Source organism: Lytechinus variegatus, chromosome 9, assembly GCF_018143015.1.
Source record: "Lytechinus variegatus isolate NC3 chromosome 9, Lvar_3.0, whole genome shotgun sequence".
NCBI lineage: Eukaryota > Metazoa > Echinodermata > Echinoidea > Temnopleuroida > Toxopneustidae > Lytechinus > Lytechinus variegatus.
This window is the reverse complement of record NC_054748.1, coordinates 644,817-655,132: the sequence shown is the minus strand read 5'-3', so window position 1 is coordinate 655,132 and position 10,316 is coordinate 644,817. Positions and strand designations below refer to the sequence as shown.

Sequence of the window (10,316 nt, the reverse complement as noted above, 5' to 3'; positions counted from 1 at the left end):
CTTGCTGAAGGAAATTACGCCATGGTTGGGATTCGAACCCACGACCCTCTATGGAATACTTAATTTATATCATGAACATGAATAAGATAGCTAACGCAAAGAAGTGATGTTACGAAGGATGCACATAAACCTTAAATGCTTCGTTAGTGGAGAGGTGTAGATTTAATAATGTCATATGTAAAAACATTAATGTGAATATGTTATTCTATTCTATTTTACCCATGGATTTTTTTTATGTTTATTTTCCATCAATCTGTTTGAAACAGTTTTCGAAAAGAAGGGTTTACATTCAATAGCTACAAACATAAGTGAAAATCACGAGTAAAAACAATTTCAGCGCTTATTATGCATAACAGATGCGCGTAAATAAGTTGCCTAACTTCATCATGATTACTACTACTACTACTACCATAGGCGGCGGAAGCGGGGGGACGTGTCCCCCCCCCCTAAATTTTAGGTGGGGGGGACGGTCCCCCTCTAAAAAAATTTTGCTGATCTTTTTTTTTTTTTTTTTTTTTTGCTTGTCAATTTTTTTCCCTGCTTCCCCCCCCCCCTAAATTCATGTGGACCCCCATTGAAACGTGTGTTGTCCCCCCCTAAAATTTAGGTTGATTACTTTTTTTTCGCTTGTCAAAAATTTTTGGAGCACTTGTCCAATTTTTTACATGTGTCCATCCCAAAATTTCAGGTAGACACCCCCAATTTTTTTTTCCTTCCGCCGCCAATGACTACTACTACTATACGTCCCACAAAAAACGAAACTGAGATTTATCGATGATTTATTATAACTTAATCACGAAAACAATAGACAAATGACCTACCATTTTAAAGCTTAGAATCTCTTCTTCCATCTGGAATTACTAAGATTATTTTTCATGCACGCATGAGTGAGCAAAAACAATTTGAAAAGGGGATACCAAAAGGTCACTTGGCGGGCCGTATCTGGGTATTAAAAAGAAAACCACATTTCTAAAAAATTCAATAGCTGCTCTTTAATTTGATACCTCAATTACAGAAATGGACAAGAAATAAAAAAGTTCTGGTTATTTGAAACAAGGCTTGAAATTCAATAATTTCATAAAATGAAGAGGTTTTACAGGTTAGCGTTCAAACCCATTTAACACTCCGTTTTTGTTGACGATCAGCCATCAATTCTTTTGTTACCGTGCGATAGCTTCTGTGGGAAACCGGTGAAAACACGTTTATTTGATGAAATTATGGAAATGCAAACATTGTTTCGAAGGATCATAACTTCTTTACTTCTTGGCAATTTTCTGTGATTAAGGTATCAAACAAAAGAGCAGATATTGAACTTTTTAGTCATGTGATTTTCTTTTTGAAATTCAGATACCCCCGCCAAATGAGTTTTTGGCATCCTTTCTTCATTGCTCACTCATGCGTGAATGAGAAATAATCTAAGTAATATCAGATGAAAGAGGAGATTCTCAGCTTTACACTGGTAGGTCATAATTGTCTCTTGTATTTATGATTAAGTTATGATAAATCTTCGCTAAATCTCGGTTTCGTTTTTTTCTGGAACGCACTGTACTACTGCACTACTACTACAGCTACTACTACTACTACTACTACTATACTACTACTGCTATACTACTACTATTACTACTACTACTACTACTACTACTACTACTACTACTGCTGCTGCTACTACTACTACTACTGATAATAATAATAATAAATAATGATGATAATAATAATAATGATAATTAATTATAATTAAAATAGCAATAATTGCAATGATAGTAATAACAACAACAATAATAATAGCAATCATGATGATAAAAATGATGATAGCTCCAATAATCCTAATGTCAATATTGATAATAATGATAACGACAATGTTAATGATAACAATAGTAGTAGTTAGAATAATGATGATGACATTATAACAATAATGATATTGATACTATATGATGATGATAATAATTAGTATAACGTGTCACATGATTCGTCATATTGGAATATTTTAGTGTTCAACTTTAAATTACATAGGTGATGATATTGCAGGGCATCCCCCATTCGTAATATTTGGGGTATATCCTCCCATCATCGCCCCGCCCCCCCGGGATCGACAACCTCATGCACTGGCGGGTCTAGGGGGGGGGCACGGGCCGGCTGTGCCTCACCCTGGACTCGCCAGAGGAACAATTTATTAGAACTTGCTTGAAAACACATTTATTCATTCACCATTTGTAAACAATATAAGAACCCGGTGCGAGCTCCTCCATCTCCACTCCTGTTGTAAAAAGCGCTTAGAGACATGCACCTTATGTATTTTGCGCTATTATTTAAATTTGTAAAAGAAAATTCGAGGACAAAATATTTTTTTGCTATATTTAAATACTTCTTTTTTGCTTGTCAAATTCCTCGGGAAAAATGCCCCCCCCCCGAAATCTTGGATCCGCCGCTGCCCTCATGCATGAAACTATGTCTCTTTCATTTCTGATTTATTATTTTTCTTGGAATCGGGCTTCACGTCAGGAATAACGCCCCTAACGTCATGAAATTGAACGTTGATCTATTCTTTCAAAACTTATTGTTCGGTGTCGCAAAAACTTAGGCGGCGATATAACAACAATGTCCAACACCATTATTAAAGAAGAAAGAAGCACTGTGAGAATGAATGCCTTTTTCTCTTTTTTTTTTGGTTTTATGTGTCATACCTAGAAGTGGACCTATACTTTTTTTGTTGATAATATTGTTACGGATAATTTGTTGCTTTATCGAACTGAGTGTTCCCACCGGGTCCATATTAACACATATAGCTATTGAATGAAAAATATATATTGGATAAAATAAGATAACATTATTTTCAAGTCGAAGAGCTTATTTTATTGAGCTTAGCACTTCCTAATTCATTAGCATTTCTTTTAAAATGACATGTCTCAATATGATTTTTTTCCAATTTAATTTCAATTTGCAAATTTTGATGAAAATGGTTTAATGAACGAATTACGCAAACATTTTGCTTGAAAGGGACCACTGAACGGTTTTGATTAAAAGTCAGAAGGGGGAGGGGGGTCACTCTCCACACGGCCTGCTACGCACCCGCGTCCAGAAAAAGCGTCGAAAAGGGTCCCATTTCAGGCACTCGGGCGGCCGGCGTCGACGTCTTTGGCAAAAAGGGTTGCATTTCAGCACCATTCGCTCGTAAATCGCCGATAAGGGTAGCCTTTTCTTTCACTCTTCACGCCGTTTAGAGTTGCTAATTTGGTTATGAAAATTACGCCATTTGGGGGTGCAAATTTTGGCAAATTTGAAGAGACCCGGGAGCAGACCTAAGCTATTAAGACCATGAAAGGCGATTTACAAAACAATCCTCCCACACGCCGGCGCGGCCAGCGTATAGCACTCGAGGGGAGTTACCCCTGTACAGTTCTCGTCTCTTAGTGCTAGTGTCTTACACCTAGCTCTATATAATACTGGCAGCATGCGTTACCCACACGGTCCACAGGTATCACCTTAATCGATTTTTATGTTTACGCCACTTAGGGATCAAATTAGGGGATTTCCCTGTTCACGCCACTGAGGGTGGCTTTTCTCACGGGTTACACCGTTTAGGGTTGCAAATTTACATAATGTCATTACGCCGTTTAGGGTGCATTTCTGAGGTTGTCGGACACGGGTGGGTATAGCAGTCCATGGTGACTGCCCCCCTCCCCCCGCCATGGGGATGGGGGGGGGGTGACTGTGCAAAAGGGCAAAATCAGACGGTGTATTTGAGTTTTGTCAGACGTGTATCAATCAGATATTATTTACGTCTGGGACCGACCTTTAACGTCACCATCCGAAAGACGTGACCAGGGCTCGAGCCTCGACCCTCTGCATCAATTTCTAACTTCCCCACAGCTTGGATTACAGGCGCACGCCACAACGCCCAGATAATATAGTATAAGCCCTAATGTTAGCCTTTTTTAGGGGCGGGGTGTTGGGTCATTTCACGTTCTCCGTCACAAATCAAATGCCTCTCACATTATATTATGGAGTTATTTATTAGACCTCTTTCATAATGTTTTTGGTTGTACTAAAGATATAACACCCAGCTAACTTATTCAGTAGCGAAAGTAAAAATAATAATTCAACAAAATCAAATCGTATAATAATTACAAAAGGTGCAAACTACTGCCTTATTTACATAGTTACACAAGTCATGTGATGCTTTTTGCGCAACTTGATCCTTGAAAATTAACTACTAGGCCTATACTGACGCATATATTATAATGTCAGACCAAGTGAAGGTAAATCATTAAAAGGGGATATAACCACCTTTTCCATTTTTGTTAAACGACATAGTCTCTCTTTAAACTCGTCTTTCTTCGTGTTTCCATTCCCACTCTCTCTCTCTCTTCACGAAGGACACTCATACATGCACCCCCGCCCCTCGAACGCCACCCGTGCTATAATAACACCCCACAATAAACGTGACAGTTATCACACAATAATGGATCCTAAACCAATACAATGAACACAAGCAGCAAGAAAAAAAGAAAGGAGAAAAAACAACAATAGACGTCATCACAAATAAAGCACATTGTCAAGACATATTGGAAATTAACTGATGAATTTTGGCAAGAATATGGTTGTCAACTTGCTGACGTGTTCGAAATGACTCCTCTACAATATTGAAATAATGGCCGATTATCAACTCATCAGTATGTACGCAACGTGAGAAGGGATAATTGGTTATGGATAACATGGAACAAGCCACATATACGGGGGCAAAGGCAACTGCAAATCTACAAACCATTTGAGCTTATAATTTCTTCCTTACATTTTTTTCTTTTATTTTTCACGAACATAACGGTTTTCTGTCATGCAGCAAACTTAAAATGTGTTCACAACATCTAATTTGATTTGACCGTAATCTTTGGATGCATGGGAATGTGAAATGGAATTCAGACTGGATTATTTATTTATTGTATGTCTGTTTGATTACATCTTTTCTATTGATGCGCTGCCACTTAACATGCGCATGTGGAATAATGGAAGGCCTTTAGATATGAAAGGTAAGTCACCGACAAATTCAAAGGCCTTTTCACACGTCAATCTTGAATCATCATTGTAGTGATAATTGCAATCTGCCTTTAGCATCATTGCACCGTTCACACGTTCACTCGAAAACTGTGATTTGAATTCCTTTAATTAAATTTCTGAGCGAAGGCGGTATTGTGTCCCCTGTGACTTGTCAATCAAACCCAATCATAGCACTGCATCTCAAAAAAGAAACTACGATGAGATGAGTGCAGATAATTGTATTATAACCGGAAGTGCAGCATGAACGGTCCAGTACGTATACGCTCCGCCCCTCTGTTTTGGAGGTCAACCCTTTCAGACGTAAAATTCTTACCGTGATTCGAGTGAAACTTAACTGGAATTCTTCTTCGGAGTAGTATATATATATGGATTCGTGATTGTGATTAGCGTTCGTGATTCTAATTTGGTTTTCGTCATTAGGATTCGTTTTCACTGGAATCACCATCAAAATTACGATTTTGGTGCCGTGTTCACACTGTGAAAGGGCGGAAAGTTGGTCAGTGTCACCGAGGGATAAGAAAGGGGGATTAGTAGTTAAGGGAAAAGGGGAAAATAACAACAAATAGCAAGGGAGGTACAGAGCAACCTATCTGATCGAACTATGAGTACAGGGTGGAACGGTTTTGAAAAAAAGGCCCCGGGCAGCGGCGTACCTAGGATTTTCCAAAGGGGGTTCAAGTTTCTTGGATGATATTTCTTACCCCCCCCAAAAAAAAAATTAAAAGCACAAAAAAAGGTCTTCAGGTTCAAAAGAGTGTGCACATCTCTAGCTGTTTTCACTGCATTTTTATATTACAAATGAGTTGTGACTCGTCAGGGGGGGATACGTCCCCTGCACGAGTTGTTACTCGTCAAGCCCCCCCCCCCCCCACTTAGGTACGCTAGTGGCGCCGGGCCCCCCAGTGGTGATTCGAAAGCGATTGACCACCCGCAAAATCACAACCAGATGATACGTTTTACGTTAATGGAGGTTTTTACACCACAAACACCATGTATGTAGTCCTGAAAAGGACTTCTGTTCTTTCTTGATTGTATATTAGCTCTCAAAAGAACTGTTAACATAATTCTTTTCAGAGCTAACATACAATCGAAAAAGAATAACAAACAATCCTTTTAGGACTACATACGTGGTGTTTACCGTAACAACCTCCATTATTCTCTTCACCATGGGAACCTTCAAAGATCAAGTTTTACGTTTATACACAGTTTTGAGATAAAAGTGTTTCGGGGGGGGGGGGCGTGCTGTTGAAAGCCTGCAGCTTCTCGCCCTGTTCCGCGGACCCTTAATGGAGATTGCATTTAAATAAACAAAAGAAAATCACTACTGAAAGATGGCGCTAGATACCTAATGATTTATGAATTATAAAACTAAATAACGTGAAAAAGATTGATTTTGTTCAACTGTCACAGGTATTTAAATGTTACTCGAGTATACTCTCTTAACCATTAACCAAAGCTTATCATAGGCGGGCGTACAACCAACAACGGAATCTATTTTGAATTGTATGTTTGATGTTATTTTCTTAATAAAGGAGAAAGAAAGCTCGGGCATATTGGTAATTAGCATATTTATAGACGTAGGTATTATTTTTGAAACTACACAGTAAAAAGGCTGGTTATTTATTCATTCATTCTTTTTTATGTTTTTACAAAACGCTGTTTACTATCTAAAGAATACACGATGATTGAAAATCTGAAGCAACAGAGTTTTTATTTCAATATTTAATTCTCAATAAATTTGTTGTTTAAACTGTTAAACGACCTCTGCCTGTAGGATTCATGTAGTAAATAAGGTTGTATTAAGTTATAAACAGCATTTTTACTGTGTAATATTATGCATAATGGTTATACTGACGATACGTGAAGAATCCCAGGCTGTCTATAATAAAGAACCACAGTTACCCTTGCTCAGACGAAAGGCTGCTTACATGTATAGGCCTAGTTGTGATTTGTCAATAAATATAATTGGATCATGATATGACATTTAATCGGGCAGGACAATTTTTTCATCTTTCAATAGAGTTTGACTCTTCAAGTACTCTGTTTTTGTCAACTCCATCATCAACATCATTGTCACCATCAAAATCGTCATCGCCATCACCTTTGTTATCGTCGTCGTCTTCGACAACTTTCAGCGGTAGTCTTGCGGAAAAGCATACCGAATTTTCGACTACGGCGATTATAACATCAGGTAGGTGCCGAAGGTCTTTATTTTGTATTATTGTGTTTGGGGAGGGCAATATTTTCGCATTCATTGAATAATTGGTTGCTTAAAACATGTAAAATAACTTTACCGTTTGATTTATCTACTGATCCCCTTTTAAAATCATTCATTTGTTCAGCCATGGGCCATATTCATTCACTCCTTTATCAATCATTTGGCGCATGCGTAGATATAAACATCAGATTATATCTAAATAATTTCTTGATTCATTGAATGTATCACTCAACTGATAAATTTCTCTGTCAGTCAATAAATGAATAAATGAATAATACATAGATACATACATACATGTACATAAATAGATAACAAATAAATTAATAAATTATTAAATCAGCCAATCTTTTCGATAAATCTTCCATTTCAATCAATAATCAACTATAATAATGATGAATCAGTCTACCAATTAGTCAATCCGTCAATCAATCAATCAATCGACTAATCTGTCTATCAATAATTAACCAATCATCAGTCGGTCAGTAATTACGTAAACCATCATTATCATCACTTTCCTTACCACTAGCTGTATCATCACCTACTAATTTCCTGAACTCCATACCATTATAATTATCATCATTATCATCGTTACCATCAATAACACAAATATTATCATCATCATTACCATCATATTCATCGTCACCATCATTATCATCATCATCATTATCATCATCACCATCACCACCACCACCACCATTATCATCGCCAACATCCTCCTTATCATCATATTCTTCAATGTATGTTTACATCACCACCGCTCTGCCTATGTATATACATATTTTATTTCTCTCTCTCTCTCTTAGACGCAAGTTCTCATGACCTTGGTCGTCCTGGTATAATAGCACTCATAGTGCTTTACGTTCTTCTTGCCATTGCAGTGTCGTTAGGTGTTATAGCCGCTTGCTGTTTTAGACGGAGGTGAGAAAAATAAACTTCCTCGTATTTTATGTTACGGTTGTTATTCTTCTTTATCTAGTCATTCTGCTTCTTTTGACACGTAAATATTATTGTAATGTTAATGATTTCGTTCGTAGACCTACACATATATATTTTTGCGGAAATAAAACTAAAACAAATTGTTGAATCAAATTATTCAAAGTTCATAAGCATGACAACTCTATACTAAGTCTACACTATTTTTTTCATTTAATTCAAAGGGTCTTCCAAGCTGAAGTACAATCCAGGCTTTCAAGGGCTTCCTCCACTCAACGGTCAAGCATCTCACGTTTAAACAGCGTCATTTACGATGAGCAGGCGTCCAACTCTGGAAGGAAGAATGGCACGACGCCAAATAGTCAATCGTCAAGGAGGAGCCAGGGCCAAGGGGGAGACAGGGTTTACTCGGTTACTGAAGATGGTTTTCTGGCAGTTCCAAAGAACTAGAACAGGGCGATCCTGGGGAGTGTTCCATTAATATCTTTGTCCGACAAGTTGTCAGATCTAAGCCCCGTTTTACATAGAGTTACGATTGATCCAATCAATCGTAACTCTATGGATGTCCATTAGTGTCGTATTTTTTTTCTACAGGAAATTTGCAAAATGTTCTTTGTAAACAAAGGAGAACACACCAGATTGTCAAGAAATCAAATAATTCATAGATGTACATTCATATCTATAATTTCTTTTAAACAAACAAAGCATTTTAAATATTTACTTCGCTGGCTTTCCATAGTTGTGAGTGATTGGATCAATCGCAACTCTTTGTAAGACAGGGCACAATTAATAAAACAGAATTTCGTCTGCAGAATAAAAACAAAAACAAACTATAGCTCGTCAGTCCAAAATTAAGGTCGTTTTGTCAGACACAAAAGGGGGAAAAGGTTACCAGTCGCTTCGTCTTGAAGGAAAAAAAAATCAAGCAAAAACAAGTTCATCAGTTAAAAATCTGTTTGCCTCCCCTAAAAAAATGAGAAAAACACCACACACGTACCCACCCATCTCTTCCCGCATACCCAGGGGCGGAAATCTCTCCCAAAAGGTAGGGGGACGAGGGGCTGGAGAATTTAACAAGCAAAAAAAAAGAAGTTATCACCCCAAAATTAATGTCATTTCGACGAAAATAAAAGGTTATCAGCCGAAAATACATGTTTTATTTCGATTTTGAGTGATGTATTTCTTACCATCATAAACGACCAAAAATGGTAGGGGGACATTTGATATTGTATCCCCCTACTTAAAAAAGTAGGGGGGCACGTTCCCCCTGTCCACCATGTGATTTCCGCCCATGCGCACACCCGAAATCACCCGCCCTATAACGCATTTTACATGCAGGATGCGCCATTTTTTCCTCAAAAAAATTACGAGACGAGATGCGCCCGAACACCCCCCCCCCCTCCCCCTATACTGGATCCAGCCAGTTCTCACAATGTACCATCTGGGGCCCGTCTTGCAAAGACTTTCGATTGATCCGATCAATCGCAATTATGGAAAGTCAGAAAAATTCAACATATAAAATGCATGTTTACTCATTTTTCTAGATATGAATGTTTATCCATGAATTCATTGATTTCTTGACAATTTGTTGTGTTCTCCTTCATTTACAAAGGACATTTTGCAAATTTCCTGGAACAAAATTATGACACTAATAGATTTCCATTGAGTTACGATTGATTGGATCAATCGTAACTGTTTGTAAGACGACCCCCTGGGGTCCGTTGCTTAAAGAATTGCGTTTAAACGCAATTCAAAATATCAATCGCAAGTCCCAAATGCGCGCTGTTAATTGGTTGAAAATCAAAATGCGCATCATTGTTAGAGTTGCGATTGATTGCAATTCTTTCTGCAATGCGCCACTGATCATGATACTAAACCAGATTCATGTCACTTAAAAGATGTTAAGGAAGAAGACACTTGAGATGGTGGGGCACATTGTTCGACTTAAAGGGATGTTGCCGTATGTGTGAACATTTTAAAATCATTTACTTATACGATGATGGTGATTTTTTTTGGTGGGGGGGGGGGGGGCGCTGTAGCGTTCTGAAGTTTAATATCGTTTCATTATTTTTCTAAGAATTCACGGAATTAGAATACACCAGAATCTTTATTT

General features: G+C 37.8%; 1 protein-coding gene across 1 annotated transcript; it reads left to right on the top strand.

The window, feature by feature from the left end:
* The first annotated feature begins 4,423 nt into the window (after window positions 1-4,423).
* Window positions 4,424-8,762, top strand: LOC121421691. The gene is made up of 4 exons (XM_041616478.1): window positions 4,424-5,024; window positions 7,073-7,243; window positions 8,074-8,188; window positions 8,428-8,762. The coding sequence occupies exons 1-4, from the start codon at window positions 4,907-4,909 to the stop codon at window positions 8,651-8,653; spliced, it is 630 nt and encodes a 209-aa protein (XP_041472412.1). The 5' UTR covers window positions 4,424-4,906; the 3' UTR covers window positions 8,654-8,762.
* Window positions 8,763-10,316: the final 1,554 nt, after the last annotated feature.